The sequence below is a fragment of the Mesocricetus auratus genome, unplaced genomic scaffold (genome assembly GCF_017639785.1).
Source record: "Mesocricetus auratus isolate SY011 unplaced genomic scaffold, BCM_Maur_2.0 Super-Scaffold_100031, whole genome shotgun sequence".
Taxonomy (NCBI): domain Eukaryota; kingdom Metazoa; phylum Chordata; class Mammalia; order Rodentia; family Cricetidae; genus Mesocricetus; species Mesocricetus auratus.
In genome coordinates this window covers 6043613-6066813 of record NW_024429212.1, presented here as the reverse complement: position 1 = coordinate 6066813, position 23201 = coordinate 6043613, and the positions used below count along the sequence as shown (strand labels likewise).

Below are 23201 nucleotides of genomic sequence, written 5' to 3'. Positions count from 1 at the left end.
TTTCTGCTAAAACCAAGCATAAGTCGCCATCCAACCTAGCAGTTATCTGGCACTTTTCCCAGGTGAACTGAGAATTGTATCCACATACTCTGTGCATGGTGGTTTAGAACACGTATTCCTAATTGTCAGAACTCAACTTAGAACTGTCAGTGAATCAATAATCTGTGATGTATCCAGATAGTAGAACATTCACAGCGCGCGCACACATACACACACACAAGCGAAAACAAAAACAAAAAGATGATCAAATTGTAGAAATACCTAAGGGAAGCCACGCATTGGTGGTGCACTTTAATCCCAGCACTTGGGAGGCAGAGGCAGGTGGATTTCTGTGAGTAGGCCAGCCTGGTCTACAGAGCGAGTGCCAGGATAGGCTCCAAAGTTACACAGAGAAACCCTGTCTGGAAAAGCCAAAAAAAAAAAAAAAAAAAACCAAAACAAAACAAAAAACAACCCAAAACAACAACAACAAAAAAGAAATACCTAAGGGAACTTTAAATTGTGTTAAGACAAGAAACCAATTCAAAAATGTTGCATACTTTGCATGTAGTCTCATTTCAGCTATATGACATTCTGAGAAAGACAAAACTGTTGGGACAGTAAAAAGGTCTGTGGGGCCTGGGGAAATGGTGTGTGAGGGTAGGCAGCAGGGAGGTGAATAGTTTCAATGAAGCTGTTAAGGGTGGGGTAGAGGTGGTTCCATGCCAGTGTGTGTTTCCCAAACCTCAGAGAGTATATAATAGCAAGATAGAACCTGCTGGACTTGGTGGTGCACACCTTGAATCCCGGCACTCTCAAAGCAGAGGAGGGAGATGTCTGTGAGTTCGAGGCCAGCCTGGTCTACAGAGCGAGTTCCAGGACGGCCTCCAAAACAATACAGAGAAACCCTGTCTCGAAAAAACAAAAAACAAACAAACAAACAAAAACAATGAAGTGAGTTTGGGGATATAGCTTAGCAGTATGCTTAGCATGTTCAGGGGCCCAGAGCCAACCACCAGCACTGCCATTAGAAAAGCAAACAAACAAGGCATTGGTAATCTTATTTATTTATTTATTATTTATTTATTTATTTATTCATTCATTCATTCATTCATTCATTTAGCGTTGTTAATCTTTTGAGAAGGAGGTCACCGTTCGTTGCCAAAACTCAGACTTTTTCCACCTCACTCTCCCCTACCTTGGGTCAAAGGTATATAGGACCACACCTAGTACATAAAAAAACCAGATAGCCAAGTTTCAGCAAAACATGCTGAGACTTAATTGAGATGTCATGGAATCTATAGGACAGTTTGAACATAATGGTCAACTTAACAACATAGAGTCTCCAAATCCATCAGTGTGGTTTGTATTCATATTTTGATTTTTTAAAATCAGTGTTTTACATTTTTTTGAAATCTATGGAATTTTAAATAGATTCATTTTAATTAGATTTCTCTTGTGTTATTATAAACTATGTTTAAAGTATATTTCCAATAGGTTATTGTTCTATAGAAATACAAGCTATTTTATATTTATTTATTTGCTACAGCAGACTGGGAACCCAGGCATGTGCTCCACCACTCAGTTATGGTCTGTTTCCCTGAATGAATCTTATATCACAGAAACTTAAATGTACTGATTAGCTGTAATAGATTTCTTGACTTCCCACACATACAGTCATCATCTGAGAATAAATATGTCTTCCTATCCAATATTTATGCCTTTCAATTTCTTTGTCTTGCCTTTTAAAATGTTCTTGGTAGTCTATCCCCCATGTGTTAGTGTGGGTGTAGTCTGTCCCCCATGTGTTGGTGTGGGTGTAGTCTGTCCCCCATGTGTTGGTGTGGGTGTATAATCTATCCCCCATGTGTTGGTGTGGGTGTAGTCTATGCCCCATGTGTTGGTGTGGGTGTATAATCTATCCCCCATGTGTTGGTGTGGGTGTATAATCTATCCCCCATGTGTTGGTGTGGGTGTAGTCTATGCCCCATGGTGTTGGTGTGGGTGTAGTCTGTTCCCCATGTGTTGGTGTGGGTGTAGTCTGTCCCCCATGTGTTGGTGTGGGTGTAGTCTATGCCCAACGGTGTTGGCGTGGGTGTGTGATGTCTGTGAGAGTGAGAGAGTGGCATCAGGGTCCTTGCATGGAGGTCAGATGACAACTTTCATGGTCTGTTCCCTCCTTCCACCGTGTTAGGATCAGGCCTCCCTGGTTGTTTCTGTTGCTCTCACTCTTTCTACCCAGGCAAGCTGGCCTGTGAGCTTCTGGGTGATTTTCCTGTCTCTCCCTGTTTCATAGAACTGCTGGGATTACAAACACAAGTCCCTGCATCTGGCTTTTGGGGTTCTGGGGATTGAACTCATGGAGTCAGGCTTGTGCAGGCAACATTTTTACCCACTAAGCCATATTGCCTGCCCCCTTTTCTTATTGGACTGTTTAGGACTTTATGCTGTAAAGAAGAGGTTTAAGCATAAAATAAAATACCTGAATTTTCACATTTTCTTTCTTTTTTTTTTGAGAGAGACAGGGTTTCTCTATGTAGACTGGCTTTCCTGGATCTCCCTTTGTAGACCAGGCTGGCCTTTAGAAATCTGTCTAAGTGCTGGGATTAAAGGCCTGTGCCTGAATCATATACCCATATCTAAGCAATTATTATCATATTTTATTGAACATTTGAAGATAAATTGTCGGTATCATGACACTGTGTGTGCCTATTTCATAACCACGCTCTTATAAGTTACCCAATGAAAATAACATTGTTATACCTAACAATTCATTCTTTATAGCTTTAAAAGGGTGTATTGAAATGTTTTTAATTAAATAATTGCTATAATAATTAAATTCACTTATTTAATGTGTATATTGGGTTTTTCCCTTTTTTAACTTTTAAAAACTTTGATACAAATACACATATAAAGATTATCTTTTGTTTTGTTTTAAGACAAAGTGTCTCTCCATAGCCCTGGCTGTCCTGGAACTCACTCTGTGGACCAGGTTGGCCTTGTACTCACAGAGACCTGTCTGCCCTCTGCCTCTCGGGCTGAGACCAAAGGTATGTGCTATCACGCCCAGCCAAAGCTTATCATTTTAAGTGTACAATTTACTAGTGTTAATTCACAATGTTGCATAAACATTACTATCATCTGTTCCTAAGACATTGTCATCATTGCAAATAGGAACTCTGCAATTACAAAGAGGGACTACACGCTTCTTGCTACCAACAGTGGTAGTAGTTATTCTGACGTTACCTATGCTAGGGGACTCACACAGTATTTATTCTTTTGTATCTGGCTTATTTAACAGTATAATGTTTTCAAATTCCATCCATATTGTAGCATGGGTCAGAATCCCACTACTTTATATGGCTGAATATAGTCTATGTGTGCATATATACTATTTTGTTTATTCCTTCATTTGTCAATGACAGGGCTACCTTTGTATATCCAGGATAAATTTCAAATGGTCATTATTACAGGAACACAAGTGACCGTAGCGGGCATGGAGGCCTTTCTGCTCACAGACAAGCACCAGGGGGACTTGGAATGTTAAACATAAAGGGTTGTTACTTCCAGGGAAGGAATGCAAAACCTGTTTTATACCCAGAAGGCTGGAGTGGACATGTTTTCTGCCCTGGTGACCTTTTCGCAATCGGCATGACCTTTCTGGCACCAGACCTCCTCCAGACCCTTCTTGTAAACTGTTTTTTCTTAGTCAGTCCATGGAACTCATCTTTATGGAAGGTATCACGTATAGTCAGTCTATAGAACCCATCTTTAGGGAAGGTGTCACATATAGTCAGTCTATAGAACCATCTTTAGGGAAGTGTCACATATAGTCAGTCTATAGAACCCATCTTTAGGGGAGTGTCACATATAGTCAGTCTATAGAACCATCTTTAGGGGAGGTGTCACATATAGTCAGTCTATAGAACCATCTTTAGGGGAGGTGTCATATATAGTCAGTCTATAGAACATGTATAGTCAGTCTATAGAACCATCTTTAGGGAAGGTGTCACATGTGCCTGGCAAAGAGTTTCACTGTAGTCACTTCTCCGTATTTAGCTTGTTTTGTTTCTCAAAGAGATTTAGACATGCTTTGTTTTGCACATAGGATTGAGTTAATCATCACAAGAAAAGTTTTTCGCTGAATTGTGCTGCATTTAAATTTCCCAAAATTAAACAACTCAGAATCAGCCTTGGCCACTGAGTCGTGTCACGCTGAACTTCCTTGCCTCCTGTGACTCACCTCTCTGTTACCTGTGAAGACTACAGAGATCCCCGCATGACCCAAAGACAGCTACATCATCAAAGTCCACCTCAGAGACAGCTCTTGAAAACTGGAAACCCAGGGCTCATTGCACAACTTGTAGGAGTCTCAATAGCTGAAATGTGTATTTTCCTGCAGCTCAGTTGGTCAGAGTCTCTTCCAGACAGCTGGAGTTATCTCTCAGCAGTCCTTTCTGCTTATGTAAGCTTGGGGAGGGAGGAACCTACTGTGTCTGGTTTCAGGGACCTCCTGAAGCTCTGCAGTTGTTTACTTCCTGACCTATTTTTTTATTTTCATAAAGTTTATTGAGGCATTATTGATATACAAAGAACAATAAATATTTAATATTTACAATTTAATGACTTTGGATATAAAACATACCTGTGAAATTAGTACAGTTTATACCATAAACACATCCAGGGACTGGAGAGATGGCTCCACAGTTAAGAGCACTTGCTGCTCTTGCAGGAGACTGAAGTTTGATTCCCAGCAACAATATCAGGCAGCTCCCAACCGCTTTTAACTCCAGCTACAGGGGACCCAAAGCCCACTTCTGGTCTCCTCAGTAAGTACAAGCAAGTGTTTACACACACACAGATATACATGTAAATAAAAAATAAAATGTATCTTTGAATAAGAATATATTTATCCTCTCCTACTTATCATTTTTTGATGAAAATGTTTAATGCAAGACCAACTTTCTAAGCATATGTTTAAGTATGCAGTGTAATATTGTTAACTCTAGATCTGGGGCACACTTATCTTTTATAATGCAGACTTTGTACCCTTTTATTAATATCCGCCTCTCCCCATCCTTAGTCGTCACCTCTTTATTCTGGTTCAGTCACTTTGACTATTTTAGACTCATTGTATATATTGTATTGTGGATTTTCAGTTTGACTTATTGCTAACATCATTTAGCACAATATTCTCTATGTTCATCAAGCTTCCAAATAAAGAATTTATTCTAGGGGGCAAAAGAGATGACTCAGAAGAGCCCTGCCTGCTCTTCCAGAGGTCCTGAATTCAGTTCCCAGCAACCACATGGTGGTCCACAACCATCTATAAAGGGTTCTGGTGCCCTCTTCTGGTGACAGGCATACATACAGGCAGAACACTGTATACATAATAAATCTTTAAAAATATTTTTCTAGGTTTTAAGCTGGATAATATTAAATTGATTAATCAATATTAAATTTTATAGGTTGAATTTTCTCTTTTTCTTAAATAATAATAATAATTTTTATTTAGGTTAGAAACAATCTTGTTTCACATGTCAATCCCAGCTCCCTCTCCCTCCCCTCCTCCCCAGCCCTCTCAACCAGGTCCCCCAGACCCCCACCTAATCTCCACTCTGATCCCCAGGGAGGGTGAGGCCCTCCATGGTGGATCTCCAGTAACTCCTGACCTAGAGGCCAGGAGAGGGTGCCAAAATCTCCTGGACTTAGAATTAGAGCTGCCATGTCCTCTGCAAGTACAGCAAGTGCTTTTAAACTGCGGGCCATCTCTCCAGCCCCTACTTCTTGAGTCGTACGGACCCTCCCATCAGAACATTAGGGATCTCCCCACTGGCGGGAATGATGTATGAAAATCCCATTCCGCTTTCTGCTTCCTAGGGATGAAGGACAGCTCTCCTCCACTATTCTTTTTCCCACCATGTTATTCTGTAAATGCGTTTGGGACCAAATGACCGTAAACTGAAACTTCTGAAGCCAAGCCCCAAAGTACACCTCTCCTCGCTTACGTCAGTTCTCCCTGGTGTCTTTGTCATAGTGAAGACAACGGTAACTCAGGCACATACTGGAGAGTAGTCCTCCTTGAAGTCTGTTTATTGTAGTACTTCCTGCTTACTGTCACCCATAAGCAGGTCTGTCTATCACAAACTAAAAGCAGAAATCAGGAAATCTTGACCCTTCCCCCATGTCATGCGTTTCTCTGGCTCTGCTGTTCAGCCTGGTTTCTAAATCCTGTCAATATGGCTTCCAGAATGCCTTGAGGTCTGTCTGCATCCTCCGGTGAATTTGAGTTAGTGGCTCTCTGGAACAGCATCGTGTTGATGGCTGTTATCATGTGAAGTCACTCCATGTAGTTAAGAAATTTGCCCTTGTTAACTATACACGAGAGGCAGATGCCACTTCCCATCATAGAGATCAGGATGATGGCTTTCTTTTGTTTTCCTGCTACCTGGGGGAGGGAAAGGGAGGGGAGGGGTGTGCGAGAGTTGGAGAACTCCTGGCCATTTGAAGGCCTCCATGCATGATTTCAATTCTGGCACGCAGAACCAATGTTGATTAAATGCGTGACAGCTTAAGGAGGCGGGGCTTAGCTGGAGTGGTAGAAGCAGGTGTCGTCAGCATAAAGTGGTTAATTGTAAAGCCAGGCAAAATAGGGGTGTCCAGTAATGACACGTTGCCTACGACTGAGGGAGGCCTTTGGTCTGTGCTCCTCAGGACTCTTCATAGATGTTAATTAGGCCGGCACTCGGTACAGCTCTGAGCTATTACTAATCAGCTGGCTGGGGTCATTCTGCTTTACCCAGATCACATGATTGGGCAAGGAGCCGATTCTCCAGCGCTAGTAATCCTGGCCCTTACATGCCCAAAGTTTATAGGATGGACTGGCAGATCCAGAGGCTTACAACTCTGCCCCCTGAGAGCCAGGGGCCTATCGCGCCATGCTTCAGAAGCCAGAGGTTTATGGCTCCAGACACTATGATGGGAAGTTGAGTATTCTGGGCTTGAACCACCAGCAGCCACAACACGGGCAGCTCCTGGAGTCATTAGCTTCCATCAGCAGTAATGGCCAGTGTCTGCTCGTTCTGTAGCTCTGCATGGGTGCTGGGTGCTGGGAACCTGTTGCAGCTTTCAACCCTAGAGTAAGACAGTTACCCCTCTTCCAGTGACTGGTACCCTGTTTCTTCTCTCTGCCTCGTCATCGCCTTTGTCAATCCTGGCTCCCCATCTCTGGTATCTGCTGCCTCTGGTCTCCACCACCTGAGTAAGCTGTTGTTCTTGCCTCACTCACTTTCTGGAACTCAGAGTCCCCTCGAGGCTGCCAGTGTGCAAGCTATTGAAATGACCGTGCCTTGGATATTGCCTTTTGGAATCATGGTTTTGCTTTAGCAATAAGCAGCTGTGGCTGGAGTATAGCTTCCTCATGGCATGTAACAGTGCTCAGAACAGGACAGCAGCCAGGATGGTCCAGTCAGATGCTAAAGAGTCCCATGATCAAGGCAGCTAGGCAACAGAGAAGGATGTGTCAGTCTGGGAGTCAAATTGGCCTGGCCCTGGACATCTTATCTTATTTAAAGGAAAGATGAACATTTAAAGGGTGTTTACACTAAAATCCTGCCACTCACAGTTCGCTGATAGTATTTAACAGCACTCTGCTCTTGAGTGTTGAGTGGTATATTGTTGGGCAGAGCTGGGTCACTTTACCCGAACCATTAGGACTGGTTTGGGAGGCCTAGCCTATTCTCTTCCCCAGCTTTAGTCCTAAGGTAAATTCTCCAAGATGGACTGTCTTCAGGGGCTCAGGGTCTGCCTCTAGGGATGAAGCAAACACGCCTGTCTTTCAGGCTGCTTCCTGCCCTGAATCACTGACAACCAAAGTTCAGGCCATGTGGCTGTGGACACCAATAGCTGAGTGGTGGCGGGGTCTCCATGTCTCTGTAGTGTCCAATATGTGTGTGCATCCAACAGTCTTCACTATAGCCTGTGAAAATGTACAAAACTCCTCTGCTCGAGTGCACATACGGGGACTTTAAGGCATTCCCACGGCTGACCTCTCTTTCCTCATGTGCACATATCTGACCCTTCTGCTGTTTTCTGTGTGCAGACATTAAACACAAATACACATATTTGTATGCACAAAGGGTTTTCTGTATACATGTTCAAGCATGCACACACGACTCATACTCCATGCATACGCACGTGTATACAGCTATACTATCTGGATATACCCGGGTGAGCCCACATGTGACCCTTCTATGTGTACCTGCTGGTACGGCACACACTACAGATCTTTCTCCGTTGGCAGGTATCACACAGACACAGACACACAGAGACACAAACACACAGAGAGATACAAACAAACACACACACACGCAGACACGTGGCCCTCTATGCCCTGCGCATGCACACAGATATGCATTCAGTTGGCCCTTGGTGTACACACAGAGGCGCGCACACACGTGGCCTCCATGCGCACATGCAGGCGCGCGCGGCGCTTTTCAGTGCGGGCGGTCTCCAGCCGTGTCCCGCCGCACGCGCACGCGCGCACAGGCCCCTCCCCTCTCCCAGGGCGGGTAGCACCGGCAAGAGGCGCGGGAGATGAGCGGCGGGAGGAGGAGGAGGAGGAGGGCGCCGAAGGCGCGAAAAGGCGCGCAGGCGCGCTGCGCGGAGCGGGCCCGCCGCCGCCCACGTCACCGCGCCGCGCGCACGTCACGCCGGCCCGACGCTCGGCCCAGGGTGAGCCCGCGTCCCGGCGCCGCTGGCTCAGGGCAGGGACCGCCAGGGCCGGACCTCCGGGCCGGCGCCCCCGCGCCCCCGCGCCCCCGTCGTCCGCCCCGCGCGCCCCGCCGGCCAGCCAGGTGTGGCGGGGGCGCCGGCCGGCCGAGCGGGAGGGCGCGGGCTGGGCGCGCGGCCCCGTTCCCGCCCCAGCCCGGTTCCCGCGTCCGGCTGCATCCCGCCCGCCGCCCAGCCTCAGCCCGGAGTCGGCCTCGACGCGGCGTGGCGTGGGCGGCGGGCAGGGGTCCTGGCCACCCTCCGGCTTTCTCCGCGCCAGCGCGCGGGGCTGGTGGCCGGGCCTAGTGACAGGTGGGGCGGGCGGGCGGGCGGCCGGGAGCCCACCTGTCAGAGTGGTCGGCGGCTCCTTGGGGTCTTGGCAGCCCGAGGGCCTGCTGCGGCCCGGGGGGAGCCACGCAGTGTCGTGTGCCCAAGCTGGGGGCCTTGTGCCTCGGTGGGGCCTGTGGTCAGACGGGGCCCGCGCGCCCAGGTGGGGTGAGCCTGACGGCTGCGCCTCACTCTGCCAAGGGGTCGGGGGTCTGGTCCCTCTGCGAGTGGGCGCTGCTGGTGGCCGCAGGGAGCATTTCCATTTGGAGAGGTGACTTAAAAATCCCCGTGTGGGACCTGCTTGGCTAGCTCTCCTGTCGGGATTGTGCAAGAAAGGCCCCTGCTGCCTGGAGGCCTGCCTCGTGCTGGTGGGGAGATGTTTCCTTTGAAATGCGATGTCTGTTAAACTTCTTTTTTTCATTCTCGCTCATTAATTGTCTCCTCCTTTTTTACCAGATAAGTCCGGTTTCTTCTGTGGAGGGTACGCAGTTACAGCCTTGATTTCCTGGATCTGGTAACATGGCAAAAGATGTAAGTATGATTTGCTCCGTGCTGCAGACATGTTAGCTAACTGCTCCTTGCAGTTTTCTCTCTCTCTCTTTTTTTTTCAGAGCGGCCATGCGTGCATGGCCGTGGTTTATCCTCACATTTTACACGAAGGAGCTGGGATGGAGGGGAGGGATGGAGAGTCAGTAGGTGGGTGCCTCCCCCCCTGCACAAGTGTTCTTTGTCATCTGAAGACTGACACTTTATTTGTGGTTGGATGATGCGGTCTTGATTTTTCCCTTAACCTATCTAGACTGTTTTTTAAAAAAAACCAGAATACACCTCTCAGTTAAAATGAATGTGTGAGGGGGGTGTTGTGTGTCAGTGGGTTTCCCACAGGACAGCTGTCAACATGGAACTTAGGCCGAACTTGTTTTGTGTAGTATGTAGGGCCATAATTCAACTTTGATGGATTGAATATCAACAACTTGCTTGGGCACATTTTTTCTCAGAAAGATGACATCTAGTGATTAATGAAACATGGTGGAAATGCTGGTTGGTTTTGCTTTATATTTATCTTGGAGCTACTGGATATTTTGAATAATTTTTTTTGAAACAGATACGGAGAGTTGGGCTTTTAGGCCGCAAGATATTGTCTCTGTTGTTGGTCACATACATTTTTGCAATATCATTTTAAGTCCTCCCAGCAGCACTAATGGTCTCCTTTTCCTCAGCACTTACTGCCCTGTGAATGTTAGGTGTTTTCTGTGCAGCCTCAGAAATGCAGGCTGACACGCTGCATCCTCTGGAGTTGGGTCCAGGTGTAGTGTAGTTGCGTCTATGGTGTGGGGCCAGGTACGGGTGGGTGTCGTGTCCTGTCCACTGACTCCAGGCCCTAAGGACTCAGCTATGCTTGATGAATCACCCACATGGGTCAGACGGTGCCACTCTCCCTGTCATCAAGCACTGGGCCTGCTCTTGGGAGACCTTGTGTAGGTCACCAGAAGTCACAACCCTGTATGATACTGGCTTGATCTTGTTATGTCCAGCTGTTTATCTACACCCATGCGCCCACTCTCCTCCATACGTATTTCCTTAACACATATGCGTGTGTGGGCTCAGCCCATGCCCACAAAGTAACTAGGTTTGGTAAGTGGTTTGTAAATGGGGTACTGGCCCCTGTGCCTTTGCGAGGCCGAGGTACTGCACGGTATCATTGCATTGTCCGTGAGCCAGCATGCTCAGAGTCTTGTCATCTTAGTTTTGCATTATTCACTCCCTTTCCATGTGTTGGGTCCCCGGGGAAGGGGGCGGTGCACTGTGAGGACAGGTGGTCAGGATCTCCCATCACGCTGAGAGTCTGGGGCCAGCTGGCTTGGGGTTATCCATTGTGGTGTGGCTGGGCTGGTTCTGTGACTGAGTAACAGGCTACTGGAGCCGAGTCCCGCCACACATGCCCAAACGCCACAAGTGCCCAGGCAGAGGGGAAGCAGAGACTGGACAGTCAAGGGTGTTTCTACGTAGGATGTGATACTTGCGTTTCAGAAAGGTGTAGTCTGTGCTGAAGGAGAGGCAGGAGGCACCACTTGAGTTCTCTAAGCACTTGATACTCAGAATGAAATCTGCCTGTAAAGTATAGCTGGACACCTGGGAGAGCAGAGGGCTAAAGTCAGGCTTGGGGTCATTGTGGAAGACGAGCAGGAAGGGTAGAGAGAAGACAACAGGTGACGTAGGGGCAGATGGGCAGGTGAGTCGGGGTCCCTGTGAACTGCAGGCTGGGGCTCAGGGCTGGCAGTTACCAGTGAGCAGGATGGGGACCACAGGAGCTGATCGTGTGCAGAGCTGATCGTGTTGATCTGGCAAAGGATTTCTCCCATGCAGGACAAGAATGCTGATGTGGGAAGGCGTGGGAGTGGGCAGGAGAGTGAGGGGTGATAGAGGAAGTGGGGGTGACACTGCAGAATGTCCCTGTGGAAGGCATGTGTGTCGGATGAGCCGTGCTGACCCTGCTGTAGGGGCTGGAGAGCCTGGTATGAGGGGGCATGTCTCAGGACATGGATGTCTTCTCCCAAGGTCAGGCTGATGCTCGCTGCCTGTGGAGTTGTGCTGTCTCACTGGGAAGACTGCATTCTTGGACTTCCAATCTTCAGAAAGTTTCCCCCTCAGATGTGCCCAGAGGCGCGTTTCCCAGATGACTATGAATTCAGTCATATTGACAATGACGATTAACTATCACAGGTCTATCCCTTGTCAGCCTGACACCAGACGCATCATTTTAAATGTTAACATTCCATCCTTAGAGGTTCATCTCCTAAGGCAAGATGCTTTCATAGTCCATTGGCATGAGCCTCTACAACCTTGACCTTTCTGACATTGTTCAAAACTAAATCCCAGGCTGTTAAGATGGCTGTCTTGTCAGACCAGACTACTGGAGTTTCTCCCTGGGACCTGCGTGGTAGAAGGAGACAACTGACCCCCATAGTTTGTCCTCTGATCTTCACGTATTTACTGCACCTTCCAATAGTGAAGACTGGACCAGCGCAGGACTAAAATTCAGTAGGGCAAATCCCAAACTGTGCAACTCCATGTCTGCTTTCTTGGGCCTGTGATGGGATCCTCCGGGCTGTGACAGGTGGGCCGCCTTCCCCCTTTAGTTCCCTTTAGGACGCGAGGCTCTCTCTTGGGCCTTGCTCCATTTTGTGCTTGCGGTTTTCCTTGTCTGGTCCCGATATACCCTGTGTCTTGAGGTCTCCATTGCAACTTAGGCTTTCCCTGTCCAGTGTCATTCAGTGGCCTCTCAGACTATTTGCAAGGACTGCAACCCTGCCCCCACTTATATTTTTGCATGCCTGCAAAACCCATCCCGAGGACAGTGTCAAGTTCCACCACCAGCTTGAGATAGATGGCCTCCTCTACTGTGGCTGCAGTGACCTTCTGTGTCTTGGGAAAATACTTCCCTAAGTGGTTGTTTTCATTTGATGGCATTCTCAGTTCAAGCTCTTTCTTTGAAATAAGTTTTCATTTTCTTAAAAAAATTATTATTATTGTGTGGGGGAGTATATATTTGTGCATGTATATATGTGTAGATAACAAGATATAGGTAACTTTGTAGAATTATTTCTCCTTGCCTCTTCATGTGGGTTCTGGGAACTGAACTCAGGTTGCCAGACTTAGTTTTTACCTGCTGAGCCATCTTGTCCTGTGGAGTTGGCGTTTCTATCAGTTGGACCTTTCTGGGAGTGAGTCTTGCCTAAGGATGCTTTTCTTACTGTCTTAGTACAAAGTGTGGGGTTTCCTCTCAGTTACAGATGCTTTGTCTACATCTTCCTGGCCTGCAGTTTTAAACTCATTCATGTTCTTCATCTTTATGCGCTCCTCACCGTCTGACTAAGAGTGGTTAGCCGTGACCGAGCCACAGCCTGGGTGCCATGCTGTCTTGAAATCTCCTCCACCAGACAACTTAACCCATTACTTTTATATTTGGCCTCACTCTGATTTTAAGGGCATGGCTAGATTGTTTGCTGGAAGGTAACACAAGTGGCCTCTAGCCCAGTTCCCAATAGAACCCTGTTTCCTCTCTGAAAGTTCATAGGCCTGGCCTTCAGTGTCCACTTTCCATTAGCATTCTGGGCTTTCTGAATGCCCACCAGAATGGACTAGTCATTTTTGCTTACAGCATTCCAGGTGTTCTCTATACCACAGGCCTGCAAGTCATGGATCAGCAGTGGCCTATTTCTCAGTACAGTTTTCCATATTAGTTACTTCTCTCATCATTATGACAATAGCAACTCTAGCAAAGGTTTATTTGGCCTGTAGTTTGAAGGAAACATCATGCCAGTGAAGGTGTGCTGGAGGGTGCTAAGGCAGCTGGCCGGCCACGTTGTGTCCCTGGTCAGAATGCAGAAAGATGAACGCAGTTGCCCGCTACTTGCCTTATCCCTTTTATTCAGGGTGAGGCCCCAGTCCATCAGATGCCGCTCACATTCAGGGTGTGGCCTCAAGTGAAACCTCCCTGAAAACACACCCAGAGTTGTACTCCCACAGCATTCCAAATCCAGTCAGCCTAACAGTGCCGACGAGCCATCCCAGTCACCCTGCAGACAAATTTCATCATAGCAGCCTGCTTCCTTCCAACTGTCATACCTTTCCTTCCTGTCTTTTTAGTGGTGGTTTCTCATGTTGTAGAATTGTAGACAGTTGCTCCTGAAGAGGTAAGCTAATATGGGAAAAAACTACAATGTAGTTGGTTCAGGGGTAGTAGCTGTCATAGCCTTTATCCGCGGATGGAAAGCTGCTTTTTGGAGACCGAGTCCACTTGCTTCAGTTTTCCACACGCACCGTCCCCAGGATATCCAGTTCTGACTTTATGGCTGGACAGAGAACAGAAAGACACCTGGACATGGCAATCTCCTAGATTTCAAGTGATCCAGGCTTTTTATGATGAAGAGAGCTGGTGTTGGGGTGTACAGGGCCAGGCTTTAGCTGCTCAAGTCTGGCGTGGAGAGGTTGTTCAGGAGGGCCTGTTGGCACTAGCATTCTGGGAAGGGGAGGCTGGGATCTGGAGGTGGAAGAGTCCCTGGCTCTTTTGCCGTGAGCATGGACATTGCTGGGGTTCTGTGGCTCCCAGGATCGGTCTTAAATAGTCACAAATCCATTGTGATGTGTGCACACCTGTACATATAGTGTCTCTGAGTTGTCAGATTTGTTCTAGAAAGACGAGGCCAGGTGACCACTGTGGGTGTCATCCGTCTGTTGGAAAGCACCCATTTTAGCTTTCGCTTTCCACGAGACTTCAGCACCAATACTTTAAAAGTTGCAAAATTGCTTAGCCTCATATAATATAAACAATAAATTGTATCTTGTCAAAAAATTGTAGGGAATTGGAGAGATGGCTCAGCAGTTAAGAGCACCCAGGTTTAAATCTGAGCACACACATAGCAGTTTAAAACTGTAACACTGGTTCCGGGGGCTCTGACACCTTCATACTAATGCACATAAAATAAATTTAAATAATATATAAAAGAAAAATTTTAGAAATGAGCTGGCCATGGTGGTAGATATCTTTAATTCCAGCACCTGGAAACATAGGCAGGTAGATCTCTGAGTTCAAGGACATGTGAGTGCATATACTCTGTCATACTTGAGGTCAGAGGACAAGTTTCAGAAAGAGTTCTCAGTCTAGCCATGTGATGTGGTTCCTAGGTATTGGACTCAGGCGTGGAGACATGCACCTTAATCCACTGAGCCATCTCGCCAGCCCATACCTTGAATTTTAAAATCAAATACTGTTGGGTCTTTGTTTTGATTTGTTTCCTTTTTACAGTAATGGAGGTTGAATCTAGTGATTTCATTATGCTGGACTCTGTCACTAAGATGCGTTGCCAGCCCTCTTTTTTTTTTTTCACTTTATTTGAGGCACAGTCTAAGTCAGTTGCCCTCCCAGTCCTTGAGCTCATTCTGCAGTCTCCTTCTGCTTCAGCCTTCTGAGTATTGGGATTACAGGCCTTTGTCATGATGCCTGGCTATAGTTGTTCTTCTTTGGCGTGACCATCAAGATTTTCTGAGGCTGAAGCTAAAGAGATGGCTTTGTGGTTAAGAGCACTGGCTGCACTTGCAGAGGACCTGGGTTTGAGTCTCAGCCCCTACATGGTGGCTCACAACTGTCTGTAACTCCAGTTGCAGGGATCTGACACCCTTTTCTGACCCCTAAAGGCACCAGGCATGTATGTAGTACACATACATGCAGACAAAACACTCATACACATAAAACTTAAATTGTCCGCCCGCCTGTGTATCCATCCATCTATCTATCCACTTGTTACGTAGACCAGGCTGGCCTTGAACACAGATCAGATCCTCCTACCTTTGCCTCCCAAGTGCTGGGTTTAAAGGTGTAGACAACACCCAGCACAAAAATAAATCTTAAAAAACAAAACAAACGGTTCTTTAAGACCTAGGTTAATTCTAGTGGTTGCATATGATGTAGAGTGGTGGCCTATCGAACCATTTCAGCTGCTGCATTCTGAGTCCTTGGAGGTTCTATTTGTAGACTCTGTTTTGCCTTTTAAGAAAAATCAGGTTTGAGGTCCTAGGTTCAACTCCCAGTGTTTGGGGTGGGGCAGTTTTTGCTTTCAGGGCTTATTTGTTTTTTGGTTTGTTTGTTAATTTATTGATGTTGGGTGTTGAAACCAGAGTCTTATACATGCTGGGAATGTGTCGTAACTCTGAACAGCTCTCTCAGCTCCTGGGATTTGAATTAAGATACCTCATTGTGCATGGGAGAAGACGAAAAGGGAGAAACTGGGAGTGACTCTTTAGCCTCTGCATATCTTCGTGGCTAAGTTTGGGGTCAGCTTCAAAGTCACACCTGTCTCTGATCTGGTATGCTTTTGGACCAGTCGGTTATTGAAGATGATTATTACTTTAGAAGATGTTTCAGCAGTCTTGCTAGTCTTACTCCAGGCGCTTGTGTGGCCTAGAAGACAGACATTTGCCTCAACATTGTAGAGATGGCCTGAGTGCTGATGCTGGTTGAGCCCTCTGTGTGGTACTTGGTGAATTCTTCCGTGCACAGTCACAGCCTGCAGGTGTAGGAGTGAACTCGCTGCTGCGTCTCTGGGTTGCTGCTGCAGAGTGCCGTGCATGCCTGCTTTAGGAAAGTGGCAGGGACCAAGGCAGCTGTTGTAGTTGGGCAAGAAAGTGAAGTCCTGTGCTGTGGGGCAGCCACTTCCTGCTCAGTGAACCCCACCTGCCCGAGCTATTCCTGCGGTAATTGCCTTCTGTGTCCTAGCCATCCACTGTTGGTAGTGCTTCCTTCTCCCTTTGCGAAGCTGCCCTGTGACAGCAGGAAGTGGGACATACCGAACCTGGACAGTTAGCTACCTGGCAGCTCTCCCAGGCAGTTGTGCGTTTGGGTCTGTTGCGCAGTGAAGTATCATTTGGTGTCTTCGGGCAGGAGTCAGGTGCCTGCAGGAAACTGGTGGATTTGAGGCTGCAGCAGATTCATTCTGTGACCTATCAGCATGTCTAAGAAAACCAAACCTATTGTCACAGCACCCTGAATGCACATAATCTTGTCCAGAAAGGCTGTGGCTGGGAGGGAGCCCTGAACCCAGCTATACTCAGGCAGCAGAACTGAAGGTGACTTGGTGGACCTGTGGGAGGAAGAAGATGTGAGCCCTGCTGTGCTGTAGGTGAGCCCTTGCAGTGCTGAAGGGAGCCATGCCCTGCCAAGCAAGCCGACGAGGGTTTGCTGGTCTGGCTTAGGGTCTGTGTGGGAGGAGATGAAGGCAGAGACATGCTTGTGAGGGGTGGAGCATGGCTGTTTCCTCTTACTCTCTATGTCTTTTGGTAGAACTAGGAATTGAATCTAGGCCCTCACCTGTGCTGGCCAAGTGCTCTTACCACTGAATATAGCTCCAGCCCTCTGGCTGTGTTCAAGGGCTCTCCTTTGTACTTTGTGGGTAACTCCTGTCCCTGAACCTGGCAACTCTTGATGCCAGCCCATTCCTCTCCCTTCTCCAGACTCTGGAAAGTTCTAGTCTTCATAAAAACATTTTGAGTTTATCTCCCAGCTGTCAGCTCATCTTCATTCAAAGGTTTTAGACTCTTCCCCAAGGACATGGATTCTTGCTTCCCGTGTGGGGTGGGAGCCTCCCTGGGCATTTCCTCAGAGCCCTCCCTGTCTGGACCATGGCTTTCAGACCTGTCCAGTTCTTCCTGCTCACTGAACATGCTCATTTGCTGTCTCTAAGCCTATCCCCAACCTCTCTGGACATTCCTGCCTGCTCTCTAGGAGGTGAGCCTGTTGCTGTGGACCCTGCGGTCTTCAGTGGATGGCTTAGCTTCTTTCTCATGTACCACACCCCACGAGATCTTGCTGTGCTGGGATCCCTGTCCTTTCTTAGGTAGAGAAATTGCCTAATTGTTTCATCCAGGCTTTCAGGGTTCAAGTGGTGCTGGAAGGAATTAGAAAGGCCAATGGCGGCCCTTCCAGAGTCGCTGCTGAGATTGCTATGGTACCAGTGCCTGCTGTGTGGGATAGGTTTTTTTTTAAATGCTTTTTACAAAAAAATTTAAATTTTATGTGTATTAGCATTTAGCTTGCATGTATGAATGTGCACCATGTCCATGCCTGGTTCCTGTGTAGACCAGAAGAGGTCATTGGATGCCTTGCAACTGGAGTTAGAGATAGTTGTGATTCGCTCTGTGGGTGCTAGGACCCAAACGTAGGTCCCCTGCAAGAGCAGAAAGTGAGATCCCCAGCCCTTCCACAGGCACGCATGTGGCAACCCCGGAGGTGTGTTCAGATATGTGTATGTGGTACGTGGCTTTACCTCAGTGCATTCACACTTTGTTTCTTGATGTATTATTCAGCATTTTGCCCTAGGCTTTTTCATAACAGCAAATGTAAACAGGTGGTTAATATGCTTTATGAAACTTAGCTTTATTTTTGTTTAATTTTTGAGATAGGGTCTTGTTAGATAGATAGTTCTCGAGCTCAGGATTCATCTGTCTCAGCCTCCCTGATTCTGAGATTACCAGTGTGTGCTATCACTACTGGCTCTAATAATGTGCGTGTGTGCACCTTATGTATGTTTTTGTGTCCTTATGAACGTTTGTGCATGTGTGTAGATGGCCTTGGGTGTTTGTCAGGTGGCATCCACTTTGTCTTTTGAGGTGGGGACTCACTGGAGTTTATGATTTAGAGTAGAGGTTCACCTGACTGCTTCCTCAGTGCTGAGATTTTTGTCCCTGTCATTTTTGTAGGTTCTGGGGCTTGAACTGAGGTCCCCATGCTTGTGTGCAAGCGCTATTGAATGAGCCTTTTCTAAGCATTTTAAAGATGCTTATAGATATGCTGGTGTCCCATATCCCTGTCATCCCGTCTTAGAATAGCCATCAAGTAGTTATTGGGATAACTTTAAGATACCCGAGGCGTGCATGCATGGCTCACGTGTGGCCAGATGTGGCTTGACAGAGACTACCTGAGTTCCCCCACAAAAGCCCCAAACAGAACCTGGTTAATAACCCAAGACACTTAGCACCCATTCTTTATTATCACATGGCAGCTCTGGGACTCCCCATAGTTTCCCAAGTTTAGCATTTGAATGTGTCTGTGTCTAAATCATTTCCCCCAACTGCCTGTGCTTTAGAGACACTGGGCTGTTCATTACTCCTGTACAGCCTCCTCCCAAAGGTGATAGAGTTGGGAAGGTACTGAGTGAGGTTATGAGGCATGGGCACATCTTTCTGAGTAGGTCCCATAGTGAGGCCCAGCCACAAGGCAGTGTCTACCAAGGAGGGGACACGAACATTGTCTGCTGTAGTGTGCCTTGATTTAAGCAACTCTTTGATGGATGTCCTTGTAGAAAAATGGGGCTTGGCTTCCTGTGGATTCTTGGAAGTAGCATTTCCAGGTTAAGGGCCAAAGGTGGAGAGAGGCGACAGCCAGGGGCAGCGTCACTTCATCGTTGAGGGGCCTGCAGAATTTCTTCAGTAATGGCGAGGAGGACAGCTTGTCTGTGCTTTCCTGTCAGATACTTGCCTTTTACTCCATGGTGGTTCTTGTCTGAGCTAGGTTTGATGAAGTTTGAATCAAGTTGGTCTTTATTTTAAGCTTCTGGCCTCCAGAGATGTTTTGGTTTTGCCAGTAGGTAGATTCCTTGCATGGTAGCCTGATTGCATATGATTAGCTCTTTAGAAACTGCTGCTATCTCTTACGTTTTTACTGATTGTGTTGTATTTTGTCTATTTTCTCTAGTATTCTTGTGACTTAAAAATACCTTAAGTGAACAAAATGCTGAGTTAAAGGCAGGGCTGAGTCTTTGTTTTTCAAGACAGGGTTTCTCTGTGTAGCCCTGGAACTTGCTCTGTAGACCAGGCTGGCCTCAAACTCAGACCCACCTGTCTCTGCCTCCCGAGTGCTGGGATTAAAGGTGTGCTCTGTACTTTGAATCTTAAAAGGCTTTCATCCTGGCTGATGCGTGCTCGTGTGTGCATGTCTGTGCCACGCCTGTGTACAAGCCAGTGGTTGACACTGGATACCCTCTTCTATCACTACACACCCTATGTGTAGCCTTGGAGACTACTATGTAGACTAGGCTAGCCCTGAACTCAGGGAGACCCACCTGTCTCTGCCTCATGAGTACTGTGGTTAAAGGTGTGTGTGGCTATGCCTGGCTTACCACCTCATTTCTTGAGATAGTCTTCCTGTTGCCTGGCAATAGACTTAGCGGGCCATCAAACTTGTAGGGTCCCCCTGTCTCTACCTCTCACTTCTAGGATTATGTGTTGGTCAGACCCAGTTGGTAGATCAGCCCATGCTGCAGGCACAGATGGCCTCCAGAGGTGACAGTGGCTCCCAGGAGGCTGGCTTCCCAGGTAGGGGCTGTGCCAGGCTCTTTACTAGGACAGCTTAGGCTTTGTGCAGTATTCGGGGTCAGGAGAACACTGAAGTGTGGTTTAGGGAATTACACTGTTCAGTCCTGTTGGAGGGAGTGTCTGTCAGGTTAACAGTGCATAGGGAGGAGGATTATGGGACATTCTCCGAGAGGAATGATGAGAACAGAGGTATGTTGGAGTTGCTGGAGTCTAGGTGCTCTGGGTAGAAGCTGTGCCTGAGCAGTGCTCCGTGACAGAAGTTGGAGGTGCGGCACAACTTTACACACTCAGAGCAGACTGACCGCCACAGCAGTCCTGTTGGGACTCAGGAGAATGCTGGAGGTGGTGGCCATGTTGTCACTGTGGGTGGACATTAGCATGTAGCAAGCAGGCTCGACCTTGCTAGGGCTCAGCTCTGAAGTTTGCATTATTTTATGTCTAGTGAGGTCAGTGGCCCACGTTCCCTAGGGTATGTAATGACTTCAGTCCTCTCTCATGTGCCCACAGATCAGGCCGTGCACACGTATAGTCCTCTCAAGACTGTGGCATGCACAGCCTGGTACCTGTGTTGGAAGGGGTTAGTGTGTGCTGGTCTGTCTGTCCTGACATCTGAGGGAAAGTAACCTCTCAGCTGCCAGACAGGGGAGTAGATTTCTCAGGAGAATCCAGTTTGCTGCTGCAGGTTCTCTGACAGGCTGCGTAGGGGCCTCCTTTCCAGGTGTCCTCTTAGCCCCTTAGGCCACCCGCACACCTTGAGCTGCTGCTGAGAATGTATTTCTGACATGATGTGATTTTTTATCATCTGCCTGTTACTTTATCCCTTTATCACCTGTGTCCCCAAAGATGGCAAGAGGCACTGCCTGCCTCAGTGTGTTTCTTAGGGAGGTTGTTACATTTTCATGGTTGTTGTAGGAGGGATTTAATCTTAACTCTTGTGTTTTGGCTGGTAAAACAGGAAACTGCGGAGCTAATACTTTTCCTAGTGGTTTTTATGAGGGCATATACTCATGACCTCATGTCTCTATGAGAACGCAGGTCAGGTGGGAGGCTTAGAAAGCGTCGGGACAGTAGAGCCTCAGCAGAAGATTGCTGCAGAGAGTTTCCCTTGCAGGCCCTTTTCTGCCTGGCCTTCATGGCAGGGTACTGTCTAGTGCATCCCCACCTCATAGTCAGCGTTGTTCCTGGCCAGAGGTCAGGGTCCAGGCTGCCAGACAGTGCCCACACCCGCCAAACAGGTGTCTTGCAGAGAAGAGAGATGGGCAGTAGAAGAAATTAAATCAGTTGTAAATTGGGAAACGTCAGGCAAGGCAATTCCCTGGGGAGAACCATCTTGAATGAGCCCTAGGGTGCAGCTGGGAGGGAGTGCCTCTTCCGGCTCCTTCTGTCCTACTTAAGTCTGCTTTTGGTCTGCATCTGATAGCATAGCTGCAGGGCCATGATTGTGGCCACCAGTGCATTTATAAAAGGGCGCTGGTGATGACCACTCTGGGCTGTCATTGAGGCTGGTACTGTCATGTTTGTGAAAGTTGACCGCTGGCAAGATTTGCTAAGTGAGCAGAATGGCCTGTAGGTCTCTGGTGTTTGCTGTTGGCGAGTTGACTATCCATCATTGTTGTTCTCTGGAAGGGGTGGTTGTGGTCATTGTCATGTTCATTGCGGCCATTGTCATGTGCTGTTTCTTACAGTACAGTCCTGCCTAGAGCAGGATAGAAGAGAGCAGCCAGTGTCAGCACATGGTTTTCTTTTTTTGAGCGTTGCCTCCCTGGAAGTTGGTTGGACTCTCCAGCTTAAAGGAATTGCAGGAGGGCAAAGTCCGGTGCTCTTCCTTCGGTACTAATGGAAACTGGGCAGAGGGGTGGGGGTGTTGCTGGGGACCTTGGGAGTCATGTGGCTACTTGGGTCAGTTACCACCCTTAGCTATGCTGCTGTCATGACTGCCACTGGCCAGCTGGGCCTTGATAGCCTTGGATGTACCTGGTGTGGTCCTGGAAAAGCTGTGATCAGGTCACAGTTTCTGTAGAGTGGGTGGGTGGTGCTCATGGGTGACGTTGCTATTCTTTGCCACATTTTGCCACAATAGCCTTTGGCTTCTACTCAGTGCTCTGCTGTGGGCCTAGTTTGGGAGGGGAGAGGAGGGGGGGGGTAGCTACATCAAGTATTTTCTATGCTGCCCTCCCAGAGCCAGGAAGGATAAGCAAAGAAGGCTATGACTCAGAGAGCAGCCACTCCTGCTGTGGTGCTATGTGGCAGAGTGTCAACAGTTCATGGGATGGAGTTGAATCTGCATCAGCGATTCTCTATTCCAGAGAAGGCTAAGGATGTTTTCTGCTCTCTGCTCCTGTTGTCCTTACCATTGGTCAACCCGTCTGGTCCCACCATCCTTTGTAAGTGTGCACAAGTGAGTGTAGGTGTGTACTCCTGTCATAGAGTCCCAGAGCTGTGGTGGTGCAGAGTCCTCCCTGTGTAGAGCTAGACTTACTCAGGCCCTTGCAGAATAGGCTTAGTGGCTGCGTGACCACTGTTGGTCACCTGGTGCTGTGCAGCAAGCACCCTCAGCTGAGTGGATTAAGGTGACCGTGTGCGTATGTTTATGTGGTGAGTGGCATAAGTAGGAACTTATGTCTGGGGTTGAACATTGTACAGATTTGAAGCTATCTGGAGGCTCGCCTACCTCTGTGACAGCATCTCCCCTGCCCACCACAGGCTGCCAGCTTCCCAGAGAGAGCTGAGAGGCCAGAGAACATGCTGGCTGCAATGGTCGCACTAGCCTTTCCGCCTCCGCTAGAGTTCAGTTCAGTCAGGTGGGAGGCCTCTGTCTCAGTCCGTTTGGGCTGCTGTAGTGAAGGTATAATGAAGTCTGCCTCTTACAGTTCGGGTAGTGCAGGTGCGTGATCAGAGGCAGATTTGCTCAGCAATGGCTTATGGCCGCCCCCACCCTTTTTTCTTAAGTAGACTGGAGGTACATTTATTAAGGAAAATTGGGGAAGGGAGGCTCCAAGGGAGTGAATTCTTCTGGTTTCTTCTTGTTGTGTCCCCACCTGGTGAAAGGGCAGGCAGCTCTCTGGGGTTCCTTTTGTAGGCGCCCAAATCTTCACAAGGGCTGTCCCGTGGCCTCATGGTCCCAAGTGTCCTACGTCTCTACTTGAAGGCTGCACTCAGCATGTGAGCGTGGGAGGCAGACACTAGACTGGGGCAGACCCTTCTGTGGCGCTGTCTTCTGCTGCATGCTGTGGCCTGAGGTACTGACGTAGGTGTGG

General features: G+C 47.9%; 1 protein-coding gene across 8 annotated transcripts in view; it reads left to right on the top strand.

The window, feature by feature from the left end:
- Nucleotides 1–8654: 8654 nt before the first annotated feature.
- The window catches only part of Tfdp1 (transcription factor Dp-1), a 39209-nt gene continuing 24662 nt past the window's right edge, over nt 8655–23201 (top strand). For 2 of the 8 annotated variants that reach the window (XM_040733451.1, XM_013122468.3), the window contains exon 1: nt 9532–9606. Coding sequence is in view for 6 of the 8 variants with exons in the window: in XM_040733448.1 (XP_040589382.1) it covers nt 9595–9606 (12 nt within the window). In the remaining 2 variants the exon portion in view is untranslated. The other 6 variants (XM_040733448.1, XM_040733450.1, XM_005082622.4 and 3 more) reach the window with 6 other exon arrangements.